Raw genomic sequence first — 25,534 nt, 5'->3', positions numbered from 1 at the left:
GCTCACCTTTAAGCACAGGTCTGAGCCGGATCCTGTTTGTCCAGCTGAGTGCCCCAAAGCTCTCTTGGGGAGCTGTGAATTCAAAGGCCTGATGCACACATTCATGCCACCTCCCCTATCTGGTGAGTTTTAACTCTTGGCAAGATGTGTTTGCCCCGTGCTTGCTGGAAGCTGCTCTGCTCCAGAGCCACCAGGGAGCTGGGCTGTGCTGGCCTGGCACTGTGGAGAGTCCTCCCCTGAGCACTTGGCTGGGCTTGGTGTGTCCCAGGATGTCTTAGAAACTTGGGGCAATGGATTTGTTCCAATCAGAGGCATTTGGGGCAGTGTTGGTGCAGCCCACTTGACAGCGTGTCCAAGGGCCCTTGCTGACACGGCGCAGCATGGTTACCATGGAACGGAATGGAACAGGGCCCTTTGTGACACGTGGTGAAGTGGCTGCTGGCGGTGACGAAGCAACGCCACAGTGCTCGGTGCACGTGACAGGACAGGACGTGCCAGAGCTGTGCTGTGAGGAGCCCCACACAGCCGGCTCTTTCGTCACTGACCCACAGCGATTCCAAGGTGTTTTTCCTGCAGCTGGCCTTGCAGCCAGACTGCGGGACTTGCTACCTCCGAGCATTTCCCAGGCATCTGTCTCAAAGGTGTCCTAGAGGCCAAAAAGCAGGATGGCAGGCAGAGTGATCAGGCTCTTCAGCCTGCTTCGGGGGAAGAAAAAGAAAGGGTCTGCAGCCTCCCCAGCGCAGCAGCCTGCAGAGCCGGAGAAGTTGCAGCCAGTGCAGGACGGTGAGTGGCAGAGCTGGGCCGCAGGACTGGTGCCTGCGGCCGGCCTGGCCCCATCCCATCCCCACCCCTATGGATATCCCCGCAGACAGGACGTAAGAGGGGCTGGGGCTGCCCCTGCTGGCCGTGCTCTGTCCCCTGGGCACCCAGGGGCTGTCCCTGCCTGGGCCGTGCAGGGCTGTGCCGTGTTCTCTGGCCTTTCCCGCAGCCCCTCAGCTCTGGCTGCACTCGCTCTTTGCCAGATGCGGGCAAGGATGGGACACTGGAGCAGGACCCCACTCACGGCTGCTTCCACAGACCAGTGCAGGTACCTGCGGCCATCCCGACCTGGGCTGGGCCTGCTGGCACTGTTCGGCCCAGCGCCGCTCTTGGAGCAGGCCACGGAATGTCCCTCTCTTCCTGCCCTTCCTTCTGTTGCAGATACTGCGGAGGTTCCTGGGCCTTGGGCGCAGAAACACCAGCGCCGCAACAACTGAGGGCACGGCTGAGCTGCAGGCAGAGGCTGATGTCACTTCAGCCTCCCCAGAGCGTGCAGCAGACTCTGTCAGGGCAGTGGCTGAGGGCAGGCCAGAGGCTGTCATGGCCCTGCAGGGTCTGCACTTGAACAAGCACAGTGCCAGTGCCCTGTCGGTTGTGTCCAGGCACCTGCTGAGCGAGTGCGGAGACAGGCTGCACCCAGAGCTCAGAGGCCACATGGAGCTCAGCAAGGAGCCCTCGCTGGTGAGAAGGGGCAGTGGCTGATATCTACTTGGAACATGAGGTGGTAGAACAGGAAGGCCATCTTGCAATGGTGCCTGCTGTATCTGAAGTGAAATAGGCACCTTTGTGGCTAGCGAGCTGCGTGGGCAAGAAGGATGGCAGGCTGGCGGCCTTGAGCAGCTGAAGATGCGGCAGCGCGTGGCCAGGGGGCCAAGAAGGCCAAGGGCTTGGTGGCTGTGCCAGCAGCAGTGGGGCAGCAGGAGCAGGGCAGTGAGCGTGGCCCTGTGCTGGGCAGCGCTGCGGCCACAGCTGGGGTGCTGTGTGCACTTGTGGGCCCTGGGGAGCAGAAAGTGATGGAGGGGCTGCAGCGTGTGCACAGAAGGACAGGGGAGCTGGGCAAGGGGGTGCAGCACAAGGCCAGGGAGGAGGTGCCGAGGGAGCTTTAGCCTGGACAATGGGGGGGCTCATGAGGCACCTTCAGGCGGACTTCCATAGATTACTGCCTTAGATCCATAGATCCAAAGCTCAGCACAAGGGCTGTTTCCCTTCCAGACATCCCCTCACTGCATCCAAGTGCTTTAGACACTGGTGTAACACTTTCTTATTTTGTTTATTTGTTTGTTTGATAGAAAGAAAACCCTTGTGCAATTTCTCCTTCTCCAGGGAGCAAGGGAGCTTTGTCTCAATCTTTCCTGCCCTTTTACAGCACTGGCAGAAATTCTGCTAGAATTTTAGTTTTCAAAGAGGCAGTTCTGGATAATGCAGTATTTATGCACAGGAACACATAGTTTGGGGCAGGGATGTTTGTGCAGAACAAGCTGTTCTGGTGCCCGACCAGCTAGTAGGGCTTGCTTATCATTTTCAAGTTAACGGCTCCCGTGTTTTTCGGCAGCCCAGGGAATCAGTGTGTTTTGTGTTTGGGACTTGATCAGGAAATCAATGCGCTTGCATTCCAGCTGGCCCTCAGAGATTAGAGAAGGTGGGAGGGGCTGGGCTGCATTTCTGATTCCAGCCACTTTAGCACCATCAGTGTGGTCAAGTGCAAGAGAAGAACTTGCCCGAGCACAGATGCACAAAGAGTGCTGTTCCCTGTGCAGCGCTCTGGGTCTGATTGCATTCCAGAAGGACCCACATGCTCCAGAGACCCCAAGAGTGTGGGTTACTGAAGCAACAGGAGAGCAGGTTCAGGATGGCTTCTGATTGGGGCACTGCTACCAAGTGATGATGTGTGTAGCGACAGAAAGAACATTATTGATCCCGGGTGACCCCCACGTGGCGAAAAATGTGCTTTGACTCTGTGGTTTAGAAGTTTAAACAAATTCTTTATTAAGCTATGTTATATTAAACTAGTACTATGTTAAAACTATACTATGGAAATACTATACTAAAAAGATACTAAAGCAAAACTAGTGACTGTCTCCACACAGTCTTTTATCTAATTAGCTAATCAATCCAAACAACTGTCACTAAAATGCAATAACAAATCACTTACAGTAAACAATCGCTATAACACATTCTTCATGGACTAAACAACAAGAACAGCAAGTAGAGATAATAATTGTTTTCTCTTCTTCTCTAAGTTTCTCACTACACTTCCTTAAAAAAAAGCCTAGGAGAGAGAATTATATCTCTCTCCATTCAAAGAATGTAAATCCCACAGTACAGTAAAGAGAGATTATAAAAGTGAGATCTGTCTATCTATCTATCTATTTGAATCTTCCTGGCTCTGCTCCAAAGCAGTGGAAGATGCAATGCTCACCTAAACGCATCCCTTCAGGAGAGACAAACAGGACATGGTAGAAGCAGAGGGAGGCCCTCCCCAGACCCTTGAAAATGCCACACCTTCCCTGTCAGCTGCCTGAGAGGCTCTTGCAGCTTCAGTCCCAGTTGGCCCCTAATTGTAGAGCCAGGGTCACTTTGGAATCTGTGCCTCCCCTCAAACAGAGAATGACCCAGCAGAGCAGCAGCACAGTGCTTTGGGAACGTGTGAGCCCAGCAGTCTTGGAGTCTTGGCCCACAAAGGTCATATGGGAAGCTGAAACCCATCTTCTCTCGCTTTCTGTGCAGGTGCTTCTTGAGAGAGAGCAGGAGCACACTGCTTCATCAGAGATGCCATGCCAGACTCAGGGAGAGCTGTTCCCAGCCCGACAGCAGGAAGAGCAGCTTGGGCAGCAGGTGGAAGAGCCACAGGAGAAAGGCCAGGTAAGCCTGACTGGCCAGGGCACAGAGGGAAGGGCAGGAAGAAGGGCATAAACCACAGCTCTTGGGGCTGAGGAGGCCAGAAATCCCACAGGCACTGGAAGCACAGAGCCTTGGAATCTGCAGAGATCAGCCCTGGGACAGGAGGGTTACAGTGGAAGCAGATGTGGGTAGGGAAGCAGAAAGAAGTGGCTGAATCCATGTGATTTTGAGGCAAAAAGAGGGAAAAGCTGAGCCTGATGACAGCTTCCAGTCACTTGCTCTGCTTTTGTGTGCACAGAACATCAAGGTAGAACCACAAGCAGAGCTGCCCGAATCTCAGAGTGACATGGCAGTGAAGAGGTGGAATGAAGACATCCAAGAAGAGAAGAATCTCCCTATGCAGAGGGACAGTCAACAAAAACAGGTGAATGAAAGAATGGCAGCCGCTCCACTCATGAAAGAGAGTCCTTTCCATTGTTGTTTACAGAACATGGACAAACAGGTGCCGGCACAACTACAGGAAACTGAGGCTAGGATCAAGGCAAGGAAGAAGAGGCCAGACGAAAAAATTGAAATCATCAAAGAGAAAATTAATCGCCTCCTTCAGGAGTAAAAGGATTTAGAAAAGCGAGAGAAATAGCAACAGGCACTGCAGTCACCCAAGGGGTGGTTTCTGCCCTCCTTGCCTTTGCAGTGCAGAGCAGCAGGGGGGTGGGGTGTTGCCTCTGAGTGCCATCCTGATGAGGCCTCTGTCAGAGCTGCTCTCAAGGACACTTCCTGCTCTGCTGAATCGCAGCTGATGCTCTAGACAGTGGCATTACTCCCTTGGCCATTTAGCCAGCAGTCATCCCAATGAACTCCTGCTGGCTTCTTCCAGGTGACCTTGTTTCTTGAGGTGTTTTTGCAGGTGAACACGGTCACTCACATAGATTTGGAATACAGGCTACAAGCTGTCTGTAACCCTTGTGAATCTGCTCCTGTCCTTTACTTCTTCCCAGTCGATGACTCCTGGCTGACGGGGACAAGCTGTAGTCTCTGACTGCTTTGTTCTGTTTGACTTGAGGTGGAAGGTTCACAATCCTACCTGGCAGCCTGCAGCGAGTTCCAGCAAGTGATGGGCAACCAAGAGCCCCGAGGCTGGCATGAGGCCCAGGAACTGTACCATCCAGAGATGCTGCAGGATAAGCACGTCCCGAGGAAGGTGCAGTAAAAGAGAATTTCATGGCAGGAGGTAGAACATTAGAATGAGGAGCTGCAAATGTATCTGCAGACCTAGGAGGGGGAAAGGAGTCTTTGAGAGGAAGTGGAGCGGTCGTTGCTGCAGTCATCCTTTAGAACAAGAAAGTGGCTATGAACTTGAGTAAAATCAGTCTTTGGTTTTGACCATTTGGTTTCACAAGTGGACATCCAAAGCAATCCAGTTGAAGAGCTCTGCATGTGGCAGACAGCAGCTTCCTAAGGGCTTGCATTTCAAATGGCAATCTCTCTTGCATTTCAGGGCAATCTCTGCCACACCTTCCTGACATCAACTCATTTCTTCTCTCAGATCTACACCAACTCTGACACTGAAGCTGCTGCAGCAATGCCGCCCCAAGGAGCCTTTGCTCCCCAGCCAAAGACGTGGAGCCTGAGCACTTGGTTCACCTCCCATGCTGACCCAGCTGCTGCTCTGCAACAGGAGATGGCGGGTGACTCCCTGGAGCAACACAGTACGTCTGCTGTCTTTCTTATCTGAGGGACAGTGTATTGTGTGCACATGTCAGCACAGCTGTACCAAAGGGCTCTCCTCACTTCAGGGTCACAGAAGTGCTGGCATTGCTCCAAGGCAGCAAGAGAGAGCTCTGGGTGTTCCTGCTGCCTCAGAGGGCAGCTTAGGCTGGCTGGAGTTTGCCTGGGCTTCCCTCTCTGCCAAAGGCAGAAGCAGGAATTGTTCCTGCATCAGCAGAAGGCTGTGACTGCTTGAGTTCTAGCCACTGGTAGAAGGCCTGCTGAGATCAGTCTCTAGAAGAACAAATCAAGCCCTTTGTGATTCTGCAGCACAACCCAATGAATCTGCTTCTTGCCTGTAACAGCTGCCAGTGCTGTGCTCTCAGATAAGACCTGGTAGAGTTGAGAAGAGAGCCCAGGGGATTCTGTGTCTACCATCACCTGTTGGGACAAAAAGGGCACTGATCCACACCTCGGTGGGGCTGATCTCAAAGCCCATCCTGTTGTGTCCTGAATGGGGGCAACAGCTTGTACAGGGCTCAGGCTCACTCTGGCTTCTTCCCATCAGTGCCTGTCAGTGCTCATGCTTGGCCTTTGCCAGCCTGGTTGTGCTCGCTGCCCTGCCCCTGAGGGCTGCAGGGACTGCAGAGGCTGGAGCCTTCCTTAGCTGGGAGGGTCCCGCTGCTGCCCGGCTGCTGCAGCGCGGAGCTGCCTGAGGCAGCAGCCCCTTCTCTGGGCCGGCTTCTGCCTCGCATGGCCTGGACTCACAAGAGGGTCAGCATCTCCTCTGGGCAGCTCTCTGTGTCACAGGGGTGCCTGAGGAGCACTGCTGTCCCTCTGTGCCCGTGCCCGCCATGCCGAGTTGGGAAGATGGGGAGGTGTGCGGTGCTGAGAGGGCGAGTGCAATGGGAGCGACTGATCCGCGCTGTCAGGGTGAAGAGAAGCGGCGTGGTTCTTCACGCGGGGCACGGGCAAGGGCGTCTTTGAGCTCAGCCTGCTCATAAAGGGTGAGGGTCCTGATGCTGAAAGCCCCGTCGCGATTGGTTCTGGCATGAGCTGCTCTGGTTTACAACTGGGAAGGCATTCTATTGGCAAACTGCTGCAAGGTGGAAAAGATGGGAACACTTGGCAATATTCCTCCTGTTCTGAACTTGACATCTGTTCAGAGGAATTGATTCGGGATGTGCAGGTGCATTTAATCTTAGCAAGTGGGAAACCTTTTCTAAATCTCGCAGTGTTTATTCCCAACAAAACCAAGGCACTCTTAGTTCCAGCTCTCCTCAATGTTTCTAGAGGACAAACTTACTTGCTTTGGTATGTATTCTCTTCTGGTCTCAGTGTAGTCTGAATCCATCTCCCTGTGCTTCCCTGTGTGTCTGCTGCCAAGAGGTCTCTCACTTCAAAGGATGCAAGAAATCAGTCTCTGTGCCAGCCAGACTTGTGCTGTGGACGTGCTGTTCTTTTCTTGTTGTTCCAGTTCCTGTTCCTGTTGTTGTTAGCCACCTCAGAGCTGGCTAACAAAGGGAGGGCTCAGAGCCCCAGACAGTGGAGCTGCCATTTGTATCTCCGAGAAGGTGGGATCTCTGCTTTAAAGTGAACATCTTGCATTTTGTTTCCCTCAGGCAGAATGGTGAAGACGGAAAATCCTATCATCAAATACATTGAACTGGAAAGTATTGGCAGTGGGTGAGTCCAAGCAATGCTAATTTTACAAAACTATGCATCAGGTGTTTTGCTGGTGGAATAGGTATCAAGCGTGAAGTCAGACAAGCTGCAAATGTGTTCAGGCACTGGGCTTAGATTGTCAATGCTGATCAGAATTTCTAATTGTGCTCAGAAGGCATTGTCCAGAACATCTCCATGCTTCCAGAGTCCTGCAGCTTTTAGGCATTTACAGCAGAGATCTCCTGTGTGGGCTGGCTTTCAGTGCAAGATCTAAATGGCTTCTCCTTTCTCTGCTTCTCTTTTGTTTCTAGGAGTTTTGGAGATGTTTTTAAAGCACTCGACACTGCCACAGGAGGAGAGGTAAATGTCAACAGCCCCTGCAGACTCTGCTGCTCTTGAGGGGCTTTCCCCACAGCTCTCCTCTGGTGTGAGCTGTGGCTGGAGCTTGGCTAGAGCCGTGCTGAAAAGGAACAAGAAGCATAGACTGGTGCCAGCCTGCAAAATACATTTGGCACTTTGTCCTCCTCAGCTGCCGGAAGGAAGGCACGCAGGGCAGCGCTTCCTTTCAGACAAGGACGCGCTCACTCGCTCTCCATTGCTAAAACAAAGGTGGTGCCTTAGAGCACCTCCCTGCTCTTTGGGGCTACAGCTTCAGAGTCCTGAATTCTTGATTCTGGCTGCCAGCAAATCCATCAGAAAGTTACTGGTAGTTCCTTAGCCACCTGCAGTGCTGCACTTGGCAATTGCACATAGGGAGAGATCTGCAAGTGCCCTAAAAGCCCTAAGCCCTGCCCATTGCCCAAGATGGATCCACAGAGTCTTAAGGCATGGATTACTTCTTCTGAATCCTAGAAAGAGCAGCGGAGAGTGTGGTCAGAGGTTTGTGGGTGATAGCTGAGACAAAACTGTTACCAAGTGGACAAGGCAAAATGTCAGCGGCCCCACATGTTCTGTAACTGGCTCCCAAGGGAGCAGAGAAATTGGCTGTTGGAATGTCAGTTCCTAATTACTGCAGTGCCTAATCACAAGGCAGTTTGGCACAGCTCAGCTGTATCATTGCAAAATCACTCGCTTCATGTGCGTTGTTGTCTCCTGCCACCAACTGCTCAAGTTACTGATTTTCAATGTCATTTTAGGTGGCCATAAAGAAAATAAATCTTCAAGGACCGAGAAGGATGGAACGAAGCATTAATGAAATCCAAATCATGAAGAGGTACAGGAGTCCCAATGTTGTGAATTTTTTAGACAGGTGAGTGGTTCTGGTCTTATCCCATGTGTGCATTTACATACAGCAAACATAAGAGGTTAAAAACCCACTTTGGTCAGTGGCAGATAGTAAAGCTGTTAATTTTTATTTATTCATATCTCTCTACTCATCTCCAATGGATGAGAAGAGAGTGCATCCCTTCTGCATGAGTCTTCCCTGGCACACCTAGTTTGAAAATTATTCCAAAATTATTCAAAATCTGGATCAGCTGTATCTTCCTTAGTCATCAGCCTCAAAGTTTACTGCCTCCACATAGTTTTGGGATTGATTTTTTCAAGTTTCTGAAGTGCTGATGAACCGTCCTAAAATGGATTTCCCTTGGATTGTTGCCACTCTTTGCCATTGCTGGGCATGCCAGGAAGACTAGGTGCTTATTTCCAGAAACACCATGCCTGACAGGTTTTTTATCTGGGCTGTTTCTAAACTGCATTTTTCACTCACTAGCCATCTAAGACATCTCCTTTTTCACAGCTGTGCTTATCTCCTTGAGACTGCACAGATTGCAAACAATGCACAGCCAAGAGGGAATATCTATTGCTATGATTCTGTCCTTGTCACAAAGGCATTTGGAAGTAAGAAACCTGGAGGCAAAAATCAACGTAGCCATGCATGCTCATCTCCACGGCCTTCTTTCCTTCTTTCAGCTACCTTGTGGGTGAGGAACTCTGGCTGGTGCTGGAGTACATGGACGGAGGCACCCTGAACGATATCCTCAGCACGACCGCTCTGTATGAAGATGAGGCAGCAGCCATCAGTCGGGAGGTCAGCAATCCCATCTGTGTTTCCAAGGGCTTGGGCAGGATTGTCTGGGAAACAGGGGCTCAGACCTGCAGTGATTTCCTGTGCCAAGCTTTGGTTCTGTGTTGCTGGTGTGCTATGGGCAAGAAAAAGCATCTCAAGTGAAAGGCCTGCCAGTGCTCCTGCACTCCCTGTACTCAGTGCCAGTACTCTTCTCTCCTGCTGTTGTATTCTCGCTCGGGCTCATGTATTTGTATTTGCTGTTCTCCACCTTGCCTCTCTAAATGTTTGCCTGGAGTCTGTCTTCACTGCATTCCTTGCCTGTGAAAGCAAAGGTGCTGGTGGCAGGATTGGAAATGATCAGCAAAGAAAAAAGAGAGAGACTCGTTTCTCTCAGGCCTCAGCATACAAGGACAGGAGTGCAGCCAAAAGGCTCTTTGCTTCTGAGCACATGCACTGCAGCAGCAGTCATCCTGGCTGGTTTGCAGGGCACAGTTTATAACAGCAGGTGCTGTTGCTCTTTCAGAAGCTGACATGCCTTTCCTCAGAAAGGTCCTGCTCTTCAAGTGCTGGAGCAGCAAGCTCTTCCTCTCAGTGGCACTGTGTTCTGCCATTACTGCCCATTCCCCTGCAGAGGGAATCTTTTAGATTCTTTGTTGCCTTTCTTATGGGATGAAATCACATCACTCATTTTGGCCCTCCTCTTTCTGTTTTCTCTCTCAGTGCCTGCAAGGACTGCATTTTCTTCACTCAAACCATGTGATCCATCGAGATGTGAAGAGTGACAACATCCTTCTCAGAACCGATGGTTCTGTCAAGCTGGGTCAGTGTATTCTTGGTCAGGAGCAGCATTCCAGGGATGTGGGTGTGGGGCTGCTTGGAGTGACAGCCAGCTCCCCTAAATGGGGCTGGTGGCAGCGCAGGGACACCCGCTGTGAGCTGAGGGCACAGTTGCAAGGTGCACAGAGGTAGGACAAGGAACAAGCAGTCAAGAGTGGCCTTGCTCTGTGTGTGTCCCTTCCAGAGGGAGGGAGTTACAAGTCTAAAGCTTCCAAAGAACAAAAGACACTACTGGCGACAGTGTAAAAAATGGGGGGAGTTTAAAAGTCGCCAATGCCAGGAATTCAACAGCACATTTTCCAACTTCTACTGGGCAATTCTTTGGCTTGCTTTCCTAATTGCACAGAATTCAAATAGAAACAGAGTTTTGCTTTCTCCTCAGGTGATTTTGGCCTCTCTACTCAGCTCAGCCCTGAGCAGAGCAGACGGTGCTCGGTAGTCGGGACTCCTTGGTGGCTGGCGCCAGAAGTGCTGACAAGTCAACCATATGGTCCCAAAGTGGACATATGGTCTTTTGGAATCGTGGGGATTGAAATGATCGAACAAGAACCTCCCTACTGGAAGCAAAGTCCCATCACGGTAAGGAGCAAATACTCACTGATCCCACTGTCTTTCTCACCTGTCCCTTGTCCTGCGTGCCATCGGGCAAAAGCCCATTGCCATCTGCCTGAACTACTTCCACCAAGGTCCCCTCCTAAAAATGTGTCTGCAACACATCAGCATCTGCTGTAGTTTTGGTTTCAGCAGTGGGGGAACTCAAGCCTTACCACATGCAAACAAACTCCAAACAAACTCTCTTCTCAGGCAACACTTTCCTTTGGCTTTTAAGTGGTTCCAGTCCTTTGGCTGTGGAGATGGCCTTAATAGCAGAAAAGAAGCATCTGACAACTGCTGTTATCTTTCCAGAAATGAAGGAAGGCAACACAAACCCAACAAAGTTTCTAAAACTGTGGTCTTTAGAGATGAACCTAGCTCCCTGTACAGTTTCTTCTCACTGGGAAACATGCCTGAAACCTGGGCATGAGAGTGTAAAGGCCACTGAGTCTCTTCTGCTTCCTGTACAGTGCTGCTGAAACACTCAGTCACTGTGTTTCTCTCCTAGCCAAAGGCACATTCTCTGTGTCACCAAGCCAGAGCCTGGTGATGCAGAGAGCCTGCCAAAACCTCCCATTTCTTTCCAGGCCCTTTCTGGCATGGGCCTATCATTAATGCATTGACTTGAGTAGCCAAATGAGCAGAGGTTGGCCATAGGGATGGCACCTCTCCTTCTTCTGACCATGACAATTTTTCTTTTGCTGCAAAATGGGAAGCTGCAATTTTCAGACTGCTGAGAGACAGAGCTTCAGGTGGCTCCTTTGTGCCCAAGCAGCAATTTTCATCCCAATACATTTGTGCAGGCATCTAAATGTGTCTCTGTTGAAGATGAGATTGCAAATGTTTATTTCCTTACCTGGGGATTAATTGATGGATTCCCTTTCTTTCCTTCCAATTACCATTGTTTTCAAAAAAAGCACAAAAGGTATGATGAGTTTTGTTCTTGGGCACGTGCGCTTAAAGGACCAACAAGCACTGCAGACATGCCTTTCATGTACTAACCCTTGAAATTAGTTTGTATAGCACAGTCCCTCTTCCAAAAAGCCTCTCAAGCTGGTGTGAATCCTTATGGAAGCAAATGTGCGTTTTCTGATGTAGTTCCCATTAACTAGCACAGTCAATGAAATCAGCTGCCAAGGCAAGATCTGTGGGATGGTGGAAAAGCTGTGGCTGCATCGGGTTTGGGTTTTCTGGTTGGTAAAGGAAAATGATCTCTGGGTCTCTGCCAGGGCAGAAACTGCCACTGAAGAACAGAGGTTAAACAAAGGGAGGTGGGAGAGCACTTAGAGATGTGAAAGCAGCAAGTGGAGCCTGGTGTCTCCTTTTTCTCCAGGCTACACAACTGATAGCCACAGTAGGGACCCCACGGCTGCAGCAGCCCAACCGATTCTCGCCTTGCCTGCGTGACTTCCTGAGCTGCTGCCTGCAGAGAGACGAGGAGCAGCGCTGGTCTGCCAGGGAGCTCCTGCAGGTAAAATGGGAAGGGGCTGCAGGTGAAACAGGTTCTGAGGCATGGGCTCCTCCTCCACTCAAGTCCAAGGCATCAGATGAGCCCCCTTCCTCCTCACCTCCATTCTTGGTGCTCTTCAAATGAAAATGATGAGGAATCCTAGACTGGGCTGGGCTGCCAGGGCCCTGTAAAGGTCCTCTGGTGAAAGTGTCCTGCAATGAGCAGGGACATCTTCAAAGAGATCAGGTTTCTCAGAGCCCTTTCCCACTGGAGCCGGAATGGCAGCAGGGATGGGGCTCCTAAAAGCTCTCGCGGCAACCAGTGCCAGAGTCACACCATGCTCCGAGTAAACAAGTTCTGATTAGATCCTGTTTGTGTTTAAAAATATTCACCCACATCCTATTGTAACTGGCCCTGTTAAAAAATATGTCCCTCACTTTCTTCAAAGCCACTCTGAAGTCTTGGAAAGTGGCAATAAAGTCTCCCTGGGGCCTGTTCTTCACAAAACTGAGTAACTCCACCTCTCTCTGCATTTCCTGAGTCAGAGAGCTCCTCTGGCTGTTTTGGTCGCCCTCTTTTGTCATTTGGTGGTGTGCTCAGTTTTATCTAATGGCAAAAGAATTGAAGTAGAGCAATGCAGGCTGCAGAGACGTGAAATGGTGGTGCAGGAACCCAAGGAAGCCAGTCCCAGCCTAGGGGTCAGAGATTTGGCTGTTGGCAGGAGGGGTCCTGGGGTGCTCACTGTGAGCCTCCCGGGGGCCCTGGTTTGTGCCCCCCAGCCCACCCTTAGAGGTTTCTGCCACGCAAACAGGGACAGCTGGGAGGGACTTGTACCAGCCCCATCTGCTGCCTGGCACGCTCAAGCAGACAGGAACTGTGCCAGGGTTAGTGCCAGGTTGTGTGGCAGAGAGGGAACTGCAGGGCCCAGTGCCACTGGGCTGGCCCTGCTGGGAAGGAAGGTGCCATCCAGCACACGAGGGGCAGGGCATGGAAAGGTAGCCACTGCTCTGTCTCCCTGTGGGAATCAGCACAGTGCCTGTCTTTCAAAGAGAGGGACCAGTGTGAGGCTTTAGAGATACCTGAAAAGAAGAAACTCCAAGGACAGAAAGCACCATTTCTAGAGCACTGGCAGGGCAAAAATCCTAGCAAGATGAAGACACCTGGATAAATGGATGAGTGGGATTCTGGGCCACATTTGCCTGTGATGGCTAAGTCCGGCGCATAAAGATGGAGGTCTAGATGGTCCCATTGGTCCTGTTCCTGCATCCTTCTATAAGACAGAGGAATCCTATGAAGCACTGAGCTTGTAAAGTCATGGTCCATTATTTTTTGTTGATTTGTTTTTTTTCCCTTTGGGCAGCATCCATTTGTAACATTTGCTGAGCCTGCGTCCAGCCTGGTGCCGCTGATTGTTTCAGTGAAGAAGAGGAGGGAGACAAGAATGTGACAATCACATCAGGACCATTTATTCGTCAACCACTTTAGAGTAGGATTGTAGGTTAGGATTAGGATTAGGATTAGGATTAGGATTAGGATTAGCATTAGGATTAGGGTTAAGGTTAAGGTTAGGGTTAGAGTAGGATTGTCTAATAGGAGTGCAGAGTAGGATTGGAAATGAATACAGTTTCTGAAACCACAAGTCACCTTGAAGATTCCCTTCCTTCTCACTCTGCGAATACGCTCAAGAATTTCTTCTGAATTGTCTGTTGTTTCTTAAAGGTGGAAAGTGACACAATGTCTTTGACATGGTGTGAAAGTGGGGAAGAAGGATGTTCTTCATTCATCCTCTCCAGACCACACTGCCTTTGGAATCTGGCCCACTGGTCTGTTTTTGGCCAGCTTTGGTATTTCTATTTGAGGCAGAAAGGGCAATGGCATTTGAAGTCAAAACCAAAAGAAGAATGAGGCAGCCCAACACCCTGTGCAGATGCAGGCCTTCAGCTGTGACTGGAGAACATTGGGGCTCCTGCCACTTGGATTTGTATCCCGAAATGCAATAATCTCTTTGGCTGCAGGAGAGCCTTGCTCAAGTGAGAAAGCAGAAAGATCAGAGAGGGTGCTCGGGAAGGTCTCCTGTGGTGCAGAGCTGTCAGCGCCTGTGAGGTGAGAGCGGGCCCAGCCTTGGCTGGGGTGGAGCCCCAGCAGAGCCCCGGCAGAGGCCGGAGCAGGCTGAGCCCCGGCAGAGGCAGGCTGGAAGGAGGCCCTTGGAGCTGCAAGAGGCAGCAGCCGGGCCCTGGGTGCCTGTTCCGGGCAGTGGGCGAATCCTCCGCTCTCAGAGCCCAGGTGGCAGCTGGCTGCTGCCGAGGGGAAGCGCAGCCATGCTGGGCACAGCCCAGCCTGGAGGCATTGGCCATCTGGAGTGTGCCCAGGAGCAGAGAAAGATCAAGGGCAGCCGAGGGTTGCTGGGCTGCCTGAGGATTCCTCCTCTTCTGCCAGCTGCCCTGCAACTCCTGGCAAAGGTCAGCAGTGTGTGCAGCACTCTGGGCACCGGGGCAGGGAGCCGGGCTGCTCGGCAGGCTGGAGCACAGGGCAGCCTCCTTCAGGCCCAGCTCTTGTGCCAGGGGAAGCGAGGCCAGCGTGAAGCCGGGACAGCTTGGCAGGGCACATCTGCAGGAGCCAGCGCCTCACGCAGCTCTGGGAGGAAGCGCCCGCAATCCTGCAGTTCTGCACTGAGCCCAAGCAAAGGGGTGAGATGCAGAGTGTTTGGCAGGAATATTCAGGCCCACCAGGCCAGCCTGCTTTGTGCTCTCTGGCCCACAGCAAGCGCTGTTCAATGCAGCTCACACCTCTATTGCAGGGCTGTTCTTCTTCTCAGTAATCATCGCTCAGCTGTCTCTCACTGACATATTGCTGGCTGAAGACCTGTCTCTTCCATATCCCCTATAAAAAGACCTTACCTTAGATTCTCAAATTTAGCATGCATGCATGCCTGTGTTAAAAACAACCCCCACAAATCTTTAGGAAAATCAAGACATTAAAGCAGATTTCATTTATCAAACCCACAGCAACTGCGTTGAAATGTGGGTGCATGAGCCTTTCTTCAAAATTTTCTTAAGAATATCTCTAGAGTAATTTTTGAGAGATAAGTATGCTGCCCCTAAAAAGTCCAGATTACTTGGCAAGGGGTAATTAGTCATCCATTAAGCATTCCAGCAGTTGCGTAGCATTTTCTTCTGATAACTGATCCCTGGATATTGCAACCAGCTTCTGATTTGTGTCTGCCCACTTCTTTTCCATGTTCTGAGCCAAGAGCAATAGTATCCTTGTGAGTGCATCTGAACACACTGGACACTGACACCTCATCCTATTGCCTATGTTCTCCCATGGAAGATTCCTTGCTCTTTTTTCTCTGCCACCAAAGGGGATCTGCAGTCCCTGCCGGGCACTGCTCGCTGTGGGTTGTCCAGGCAGAGGCGATGCTCTGGTGCACCTGGCGCAGGTGAGCCTCGGGCCCAGGCAGGGAGCGATGCTCCGAGCTGCCGCGGATCCGGCGGCGAAGCCGAGCGGTGCTGTGGCCTGGCTGGGAAGCCGAGCGGCGCCCGTGGCGCTGCCTCCCCGGGCAGGGCTGTGCTCTCAGCGCCGCCGGGGCTGCCGAGCAGCGCTTTCCACACGCCTCCGCCTCTGGAGCCAGCCCCGCAGCCGCGCTCTCCCGAACCGCACTGACCCGCGCCCGTTCTCGGCCTGGCTGCAGGACTCCGTGATTCCGGGCTCTCCGGGTTCCCAGTCCGCCTGCAGGAGCCTCCGCTCCTGGACCCCCGCCCTGGGCTTTCTTCTCCTACGTCTTTCCCAGGCCCTGTCCACTCTACTCCGGACCTCCCCCCCTTCACAAGTTGTCCTCTGTCTCCTGGGTTCTCCCTCCTTTCTCGGGTTTTCCCCAGTCCTAAGCTACCCCTTGTCCCAAGCTCCCTCCTTTCCCTAGCTGTAGCCAGTGGTTTTATTTGTCTCCCTGGATCTCCCCTTCTCCCGATTAGTCCTCCCTCTTCCAGGATCTCCCCCCTCTCCCAGGGCTCTCTACTGTCTTGGAAGGCTACCCACCCTTTCCCAGGGACCTCATCCCCCCTGTCCCGTGATCTCCCCTACTCCCGGGCTCGACCCCCTCTCCTGGGATTTTCTCCTTCCTCCCAGCATCTCTCCCCTCTCCCGCTCACTCCTCCCTCTGCCAGGTCTCTCTCCCCTCTGCCGGGATGTCCGCCCGTTCCCGGAGCGCCCCATGCCCCCGGCCCCTCGCCGCCCGTCCCTCGCCGCCTCGGCCGGGCCGCTCCGGGGCCGCGCTCGGAGCGCAGCGGGGCCGGGCCGGGGCCGCCGGGGCCGCGTCAGCTCCGCCCCGCGGGAGGAGCCGCGACAGCGCCCCGGCAGCGGCCCCGCACAGTCGGAGCGGCCCCGGCTGCGCCCGGAGCTGGGCCTGGGAGGGGCTGCGGCCTGTGAGAGCTGCTCCGGGCTCGCTCCGGACACGAGGAGCTGCGACCTGTGCTCGCTTTGTACCCTCAAGGCTGCCGGATGCCTTGCACTAAAGCTGGACTGCCCGGGCTATTCCGGTCTCTTCTGGTCCTCAGCTGAGTATTGCTGGCCGCGGGTCTCTGTACGAATCACGAAAGGGACGGGACTGCTGAGGAACTGCTGGAGCTGTTTGTTTTCCAGCATCAGTCTCGTTACATGGTTGTTACAGTGGGAAGATGCCAGCAGCTCACATCCCGGGTAGCAGGCAATCAACTTACTTGAAAAGTTTTTTGACCACTCACACAAAGCAAGAGCATATTGACAGTAGTTCTGTGCAACCACTATAAGCACACGTAGCTTTTGTTAAAACACTGCTTGCTTATTTCAAACACTGTACCTGCTTTTGAGCCTTAAAACACAATGCACAGAGCTCCATTATTGTGATAAATAGGTATCATTCATGCTGATAAAATTTGAAAGAGTAATTGATACTGATACAGTAATTAATATTTGAGAATAATAAATAGTTAAAAAGTTGTAATGCCAAAGAAGAGAGGGAGAGGAGGGGCTCCACCCCCCTTCCCAGCAGCTGTTCTCAAGGACCACAGGAAAGAAGCTGAAGATACAGTTGCTAAAAATGAGCAAGAACCTGGTTCGGTCCCAACAAATCCTAATTATAAGGGATTTATTGCCTTGATATGTAGATGGAGTGATACGTTAGTCTTGGCTTACATTGGCTGTACTGGCTACGTGCTGGCTTGATGCGCATGTGTAACCCAAAGGTGAATTAAAGGACAACAAAGAAGACTACAGGGCCTTCATCAGTGACGACCCCCAAAGACTTGTGCGACCACCAAACCGAGTGGTGGCGCATGCGTGGTAAAGGTGGTGAGGAAGGCGGAGACAGAAAAGTGACGAACCGAAAATAGGAGGAGATGGTATTGACATATGGCATACAAGGGGTGATTTTCACTTGGCAAGCTTGTACGTGAAGTGGCAAGGGTCAAGAACTCTGCCCTCCGTACCTCGCGGTATCTTTTGCTTATGTGCTATTATTTGAACCAAATTATCCCTTATTTATATATTTTCTAAACTATTCAATTAAAATTCCTGCTACCTAAATATTGTTTGGTTTTTTGGTTTTTTTGATGGGATAATTGGGCAAATATAACAATTATTAAGCTTAGAAGTTCCTAATATCTTGCTAGGGATACTTTTCTGTAGCTTAGGGAGTCATTCCAGCCAAGCGTTAATACACTGGTGGGTCAGTATCAATCAAATTAGAATGAGGAGCCCAATTCAGCTCCACGGAGCAGCCTCTGGACTGACTGACAGAAGTTCCCAGGCAATGGGAGCTCTCCTAAGATACAGACATTGCATTGGTTCAGAGTCTGGGGGCACAGAGATAGACCAATGAGATGTCTCGGCCTGGGAGTTTTGACTGGGCTAAATGGACTGTGGGTGCTGAAGGCAATAAACGAAGCTGTTTGCTGATGACCAAAGGGAGTTCTGTTTTGTGTTACATCTCAGACATATGAATGTCCTGCATTCTACAGTAATAGACACAAACCATTGTTCTATTTGTCCTTACTTTTCTACTACTTATATAAATTTTCTGCTGACAAATCTACTGCTTAGCTCTAACCAAAGTTCTGCTTTCTCTGAGGTCTGCCTTTTGCAGCTGTCCCAGAACCCTCTGATTTCACATATTCCCACAATTCCCCCTCACGGTTTGGCTAAATAGAAGCCTTTGTAACCGTGTCGTTTATTAACTACCTTGCATTTCATAGCTTTACTGTAGTATACCTGCTTGTTACTTGCATAAAGCATCCTTCTTGCTCGCATTCAGCCTTGCTATATTCCAAGACAGCAATTTTAATGCTGTGAAAGTCCAGTCAGTTCAAAGGACAAAAGTCATGTCTGATAGCAATTACAAGTGATTGTTCCAAAAAAGTCTTGCCTGTTCTAAGGTCTTAATTCAAAACCTTCCTCCATGTCCATACCTTCATCCACCATCTGTGTGAGATTTTGAGAATTCTGTGTGAATCCATTTCCTGCCTCTCTCTCTTGTGTGATAAAAACTTCTTAGATTGTTTTGTCCATCATTTGTCACACACACCGACGTATGCAAGGTATTACTACCAGTATCACTGCCAAAACACCCAACATATGGAGACCTATTCTACAAGGTCTCCTTAGCCATGGTGCAAACCTCCATCCTTGGAACAAATCATCTAACCAAGAGCCACCATCTTCTTTAATTGGAGCTGTCAAATCTTTCAGCTTTTCTATGCTTTTCTGGATGGATTCAGAGTGATCAGACGGGTTCATACAACACAATCCTTCAAATTCCTCACAACCATGTCCTTGTGCCAGTAAAAGAAAATCAATTGCTGCTCTATTTGGAAGGGCAGCATGTCTAACACTATTAACATCGGTCAACATGTCACTGATTGCAGTGGATGTGCCATTAGTTTGTTTATTCAGCCAATATGCAACCCGATCTAATTGTTTCAATGCCATTGCTGAAGGCAGCCGGGGTAAAAACAAACCTGCAGAAACCCTTTTTGCAGCCTTCCAAGGCGTGAAATCACTTCTACAGTTTTCACAATAATGACGAGCAGATCTTGTTCCCCTTTGTTTCTTCTTAATGACCGCTTTGGCAGTAGGCGCAATTACAGTGAGCATCCCATTGCTACATGGGCCACCTTCATGGGATGCCCTGCCAGGGCCTATCTACACAGGTGAACCAACATCCTTTTGGTAACTGTTGTGGATATTGGTCAGCTTTAGAAAGCAACTCTCAACATTCTTAATAATTACACCAAAACCTTGAGTTTCTGTATGCAAAACAATGGAGAGTAACATTGTGCTTTGGAGGATCACTTTCTCACTAATCATTAACTGTAAATGTAAGGCAAAAATCCATTGTTAAAGGACCAAGGATTTCTAATTCTTGGGGTGCAGGTACTGCTTTGGGAAGTTCTTTTTCCCAAATGTTACAATCCTATACAGAGCTCCTGCCATTGTCAATTTCACCAGGCTTACTATTGAATTGCTTTTTGACCAAGGGCAAATTCTTTACTGGCACACTGACTAGTCAGGTTGAGAAAGGCTTTTCTGTTCCGAATTAGACAAACACATGGTATCCGAGCCTGCTGCCTTGGCTAAGGTTACCCAGACATTTGGTTTTGGTTGTTCCACAGACAAATCAACACTACAAATTGACTAAAACACTGCACTAGAAGAAGCAATCAGTACTGACATTGTAGTAACATTTGATTTTGCAGCATCCTTTTCATAAGTTAATTGTTGGCTTAAGCTCCTCCCATATCCTTCTCAATTCAAAAACATGACTTTTGACCTTTAATAAAAATGAACTAAACAAAACCTACGCTTTCTCCACTAGAGCTCTATGAAACCAACAAGTGACACATTTATAAACCACATAAAATCAGAGTTTGCAGGTTCCACCGATGCACAAGGAACGTCAGGTGTGACCCGTGATCCCTCTGTTTGGCTCACACCTGTGTACTTGCTTCTACGGTCTTGAACTCGTCGAGTGTCCTGGGGTGCGTGTGGTAGATAGGGAAAAGTCGTTGCGGAAGATCACGCGATGTCACGGAAAGCCAGAACACTTTGTTCCTCTAAGATAAGAGATTACCCTAGGAATGTGGCTCCACTAACAGTACTGCCAGTAACTTTCCATTCCTTACCCAGTACTTTTCCATTCCCTACTAACCATAGATAAGAAGGACAAACCCCCTTTTGACGTAGAGACCCCTTAGACTATAAGGCCCCATGAGAAGAAGTAATAAACGCCTTTTGACCGTCCACCATATTGGTGTCTGCGTGTGTCATTGGCCCGAGCGGCCCTGGAGAGTGGGCCACCGTGCTGATCCTTAGAACCAGGTCGCCTGCCTTGATCCAGAAGGCAAAAGGTGTGATATGGTTTGACGTTTTTTGCTGGGGCCCACTTAATTCCTGCACCTGTAGAGACAGAAGCAAACCCTTTGTCCAAAGTGATTAATCAGAAAGGACCTTCAATTGGTCCTGTCCCAGGGATTCTAATTAAAACAGAGGGATTTTCTTTCACTTTTGCCTGTGTGTTATTGTAAAAATGCCTAGAAATCGGTGGATCAGGTTCTGCAACAGAGCTGTTGAAGAAATTAAAACATGGAAATCTTTGTATAACCTCATCTGTGGTGTGACCTCGACTCCCCCCTGTCTTGATCAAGAATGCGTTTTAATGTCTGATGTGTCCTCTCAGCAAATGCTTGGTTGTGGGAGAATGTGGAATACCAAGGATATGACGAACACCCCAATCTTTAAAAATGTGGCCAATTTTTGAGATATATATGTGGGATCATTGTCAGTTTTTTTCTTCTTGGGGCACACCCAGTGAAGCAAAAGCTCTGCTAAAAATGTTGACAGGCATGATTACCTGCTTCCCCTGTGTGAAGAGAAGCAAAAACTCCACCAGAGAATGTGTCCACTGAAACATGAGTATTGGTAAATTTACCAAAGGAAGGCTATTTATTTAGTGACATCCATTTGCCATAAGTGCAGGCTTTGCAAACCCTGTGGATTGAACAACTCTTTCTAGAAACAGGAGGCTGCACAAGCTGACAGTCAGGGCAAGTACTAATGATAGCTTTAGCTTGACTTTTGGAAATTTGAAACATTTGCACAAGTGCTTGTGCATTTTGGTGAAAAAAGGCGTGACTCAGTTTTGCTTGTTCCAAAATGTTTGGCAAAGTGTTGGAAATAAGCACTGTCAGTTTGTCCGCTCTCGTGTTTCCTTCCACTAAAAATCTAGGAAGCCAAGAATGAGCCCTGATGTGAGAAGCAAACTGTGGATTAGCTGGTTATTGTAAAGTTGTAAAAAGCCGTGAAAGCCAATGATATCAAGTGTCATTACTAGGATTCTTTAGAACTGATCCTTCTATTCTTTTAACCACATTAGCAACAAACGCAGAATGTGTGAATAAATTAAAAGGTTGTGGGAAGAACTGAGAAGCCTGAACCACAGCAGCAAGCTCAACAATCTGAGGAGATCGCTCTACTATTTGAATATCTGATTCCCAAGTTTTAGTTGGGAACTTGGTTTGGTTCAACCAAGTAATGACTGATTTGTGACCTCTGCCAGATTCCATCAGTGAAGAGAGTTATTGTGTTTAAAGGTTCTTTACTTAACAAAGGTTTCTCTCTAAAACTCAATTTTGCTGCAATAATTTGTGAGCCGGGTAATGAAGAGAAGCAATATCTGCAAAATTAAATAATTCTCCTTGCAAATCATCAGAATTTGCAGAATTTTGCATTGCCCAATCAAGATAGCTTTTTCAGTGGTAAATAGAGAACTGCAAATTCTTCACCTGCTAAACTTAATAACCTTGTTCTGGCCTTAATCAGAATTTGTGTTATCCTCTCTAAGACTGTGAAAATAGTCTTTGGAAACCTTGAGGGAAGAAAACCCCATTCTATTATCAACAAAGGATCTCTCTCAGAAGGGTCTGATTGAAAAATGACAGAACAAAGTTGCATCTTTCCTCCTAAAATTGCAGAAAAGAATGGCTTTTCTGGAATACAGCAATGAGCTTGTTGTCTTTGGAGAGCCTCCATGACCTTGTCATGCGCTGCACGAGCTTCAGGTATTAGAGTTCAGGAGAGTCGATGGCGCAGCTTCCTCTCAACAAATTAAAAAGTGGACCCAATTCATCATTGCTGATTCCCAAAACAGGTCTGACCCAATTGATTTCTTCTAGAAGCTGTTGTAAGTCTTGCAGGGTGTTGACACTGGTCCGGAGCTGTATCTTCTGCAGTGTAATTGCTTTTTCAGTCATCTTCCATCCCAGATACTTCCAAGGTGGAACTTCTTGAATTTTGGCTATGGAAATTTTAAGTCCAGCATTTTGGATTTCAGTAACAACACTAGGACGAGCTTGCTCCATCTCTGGCTTTGTTGGAGCTGCGATGAGCAAATCATCCCTGTAGTGTGAAATCATGGATCTTGGATACTTCTGTTGAACTGGAGACAAAACTTGTGTGAAAAAATATTGTCAAATTATAGGCGAATTCTTCATTTATAGAGGCAATGTTTTCCAGTGCTATCTCTGCATGGGTTCTCTTTGATTGATGACTAGAACTGAAAAGGCAAATCTTGGAGCATCATTGGGATGAAGTGGGATGTGGAAAAAACAATCCTTTAAATGAATGACAATGAGAGGCCAGTGTTTTGGGATCATTGATAAAGAAGGAAGTCCAGATTGAAGACGTCTCATGTCTTCAGTCACTACATTGATCTTCATGTCATGAAACAACCTCCAGGAGTCCAATGTCTTCCTGTGGATGACGAATACTGGTGAATTTCAGGGACTCTTTGTGGGTGTGATGTGACTTTCTTGTAATTGCTCCTTTACCAATCATTTAAGGCTATTTATTATTTTCTCTGTTAAAGGCCATTGATCAATCCATATAGGAGGATCAGTTTTCCAGTTCAGCTTTCAAGTGGCAGGTTTTGACGTGGTTTACATCGCAGGCCCACCTCCAGTTCTGTTCCACATTGGGACAGGACGTCTCTCCCCCAGACAGTGAGAAGCTTCTGAACAAGAAAAGGACGCACTATTGCTGTCTTTCCTTCAGGACCTGTAATGGTTATCATGGATGCACTTTGCAAACACACGGTAGCATCTCCAGTCCCTGTGAGGGAAGCTGCAGGAGCTACTAAATCCCAATCTCTGGGACAAAACATGTGAGAGATTACAGTGACATCTGCACCAGTATCCGGCATGCCTGTAATGTAAATTGCTTTACTACAGTGAGTCCGGCAGCAAGTCAATTTTGCTTGCTTGCGGTCCAAAAATTGCATCCAAAAGACCTCAGGACCTTAGCTTCCAAATGGCACAGACAGCATTGAATTCTCTGGAAAGTTGTTTTGCTTGGCTGTACTCATGGGTAGAAGAAATGCAATACCTATAGGTGTTTTTGGTGGAGTCGCTATAGGAACGTTACATGCAAGATTTAAATATATTGGTTTATTGTTAAAATCTATTGAAACAACCGCTGGAAGGACTGCAAGTCTGAAAATTTTGGTGCTAGCTCTGCCTAGAATCAAAAGCTCTTGTCTTTGCTGAAAAAAACCTGATAATTCCAGTAGAAATACTTTCATACCAGAAATTATTTCAAAGGTGTATCAATTTTTGAGGGGGCCAATTCAAACCTTGTACGTGAGGGTATTGACCTGGGACCATTTGAGGGATGGTTACCTGAAGGATAAATGACTGAGGTACCAATGCCATTTGACTGGGTACTTGACTGTAAGGAGGTCACTACTTGTGTCCAGGTGCGGTGATAATCCGCGCTCTTTTTCCAGTTTAACGACAAAGGTTTGCCATCGATGTCCAATTGAGAATGACAGTACTTAGCAAGATGCTTCCCTTTCCTACACTGAGGGCAAATAGAATGTGGTTTGATTGTTGTTGTAGGACAATCTCTTTTCATGTGTCCTGCTTTACCACAAGCAAAGCCACAAGCCTTTTTATCAGAGTCCAACTGTACAGTACCAACAGATTTTTGGAAAATGTTTCTTTGTGCTTCAAGGGCCTTTTCAAGCTTTTCCATATTTTGTCCCAAATTTTCTCCCAAAGCCTTTCCCAAATTATCTCCCATTGGATTCCTAACTTTTCTTAAGAATCTGCAATCAGCTTTCCAAAAGCACTGACTTGCACATTAGCAAGATATTTTGAAGAGATGAGCTTACTGCAAGCTGTTAGCATCTCTGTTACACTTGGAGGCTGATCAGGTAAAGTTATGATAGTTTTTTTTGCATTCTTCCTATAAGTTCTTTGATCTCATGGTGAGAAGGAATTATGTATTGTGCATTTACATTGTTATGAGCATATCTTACAGGTAAGGCAAGGAAGTGTTTATTTGAATCCAAATTTTTTTCTAAATTTTGAATAATATTTGAATAATATCTAAGACCACTTAGGTAGTTGCAATGGAAGGTCTACTGTCGATTTAGACCGTGTTTTTTTTCCTTTTCATCACTCCTGTATCTGATCCAGAAGAACAGGTAGTGTTGTCACAGCAATCAGCTGTTCCATGAACCCTGCCAAAAAGCTCCAAGTTCCAAGGTTTGTTTTTACCCTAGCTGGCTTCAGCAATGGCATTGAAACAATTAGATAGGTTTGGATATTGGCTGAGTAAACAAACTAATGGCACATCCACAGCAATCAGTGACATGTTGACCGATGTTAGTAGTGTTAGACATTCTACCCTTTCAAATAGAGCAGCAATTGATTTTTTTTTAACTGGCACAAGGACAAGGTTGTGAGGAATTTGAAGGATTGTGTTGCATGAACCTGTCTGATGACTCTGAATCCATCCTCAAAAGCACACAAAAACTGAAATTAAAGAAGATGGTGGGTCCTGGTCAGATAATTTGTCCTAAGAATGGAGCTTTGCACCTTGGCTAAGGGAACTTTGCAAAATCGGTCTCAGTGTATTGGGTGTTTTGGTAGTGATATTAATAGTAATACCTTGCATCCTTCAGTGTGTGCAACGAGAGATGAACAAAACTGTCCAAGAAATTTTTATCGCACAAGAGAGAGAGGTAGGAAATGTATTCACAGACAGGGCTCAAAATGTCACGGAGATGGTGGATGAAGGTATAGAAATGGAGGAAGGTTTTGAGTGAAGACCGTAGAATCAACAAGAGATTTTTGAACAATGACTTGTAACTATTGTCAGGCATAATTTATGGCCTTTCCACTGACTGGACCTTCACAGCATTTAATCGCTGTGTTGTAATTTAGCAATTTAATGCTTAGTGCCAACAAAAACATGCTTTAGGCAGATAAGAAACAAAAATATTATAGTAAGGCCACAAAACGCAAGTAATAAATGACACAATTGGTAAGGTTTCTTTTTTGGTGAAGAGAGAGGGGGAATTGAGGGAATCCATAAAATTAGAGGGTTTTGGGAAAGCTGCAAAAGGCAGGCCTCAGACACAGCAGAATTGTGAGTAGATCTAAAGCAACAGTCATGAGATAGGTCAGCAGAAAAAATTATTTAAACTGTAGAAAAAGCAAGGGCAAATAGAACAATAAGCCTGTGCATTAATGCTTGTCTGAATAGCTCTCTAAGCTGCACAAAGTTTATCTAGCAAGATATTA

At 48.4% G+C, this 25,534-nt stretch overlaps 1 protein-coding gene across 1 annotated transcript; it reads left to right on the top strand.

The window, feature by feature from the left end:
• Nucleotides 1–8,174: 8,174 nt before the first annotated feature.
• Nucleotides 8,175–14,807, top strand: LOC131571280 (serine/threonine-protein kinase PAK 1-like; the record flags this gene model as incomplete). The annotated part of the gene is made up of 5 exons (XM_058823935.1): nucleotides 8,175–8,281; nucleotides 8,944–9,061; nucleotides 9,761–9,860; nucleotides 10,260–10,456; nucleotides 14,682–14,807. Coding segments are annotated over 5 exons (648 nt in total), but the record flags the coding sequence as incomplete, so codon positions are not given.
• Between the last annotated feature and the right edge of the window lie 10,727 nt (nucleotides 14,808–25,534).

Source organism: Ammospiza caudacuta, chromosome Z (genome assembly GCF_027887145.1).
Source record: "Ammospiza caudacuta isolate bAmmCau1 chromosome Z, bAmmCau1.pri, whole genome shotgun sequence".
In the NCBI taxonomy this organism is placed as follows: domain Eukaryota; kingdom Metazoa; phylum Chordata; class Aves; order Passeriformes; family Passerellidae; genus Ammospiza; species Ammospiza caudacuta.
This window is presented reverse-complemented; position numbering and strand designations above follow the sequence as displayed.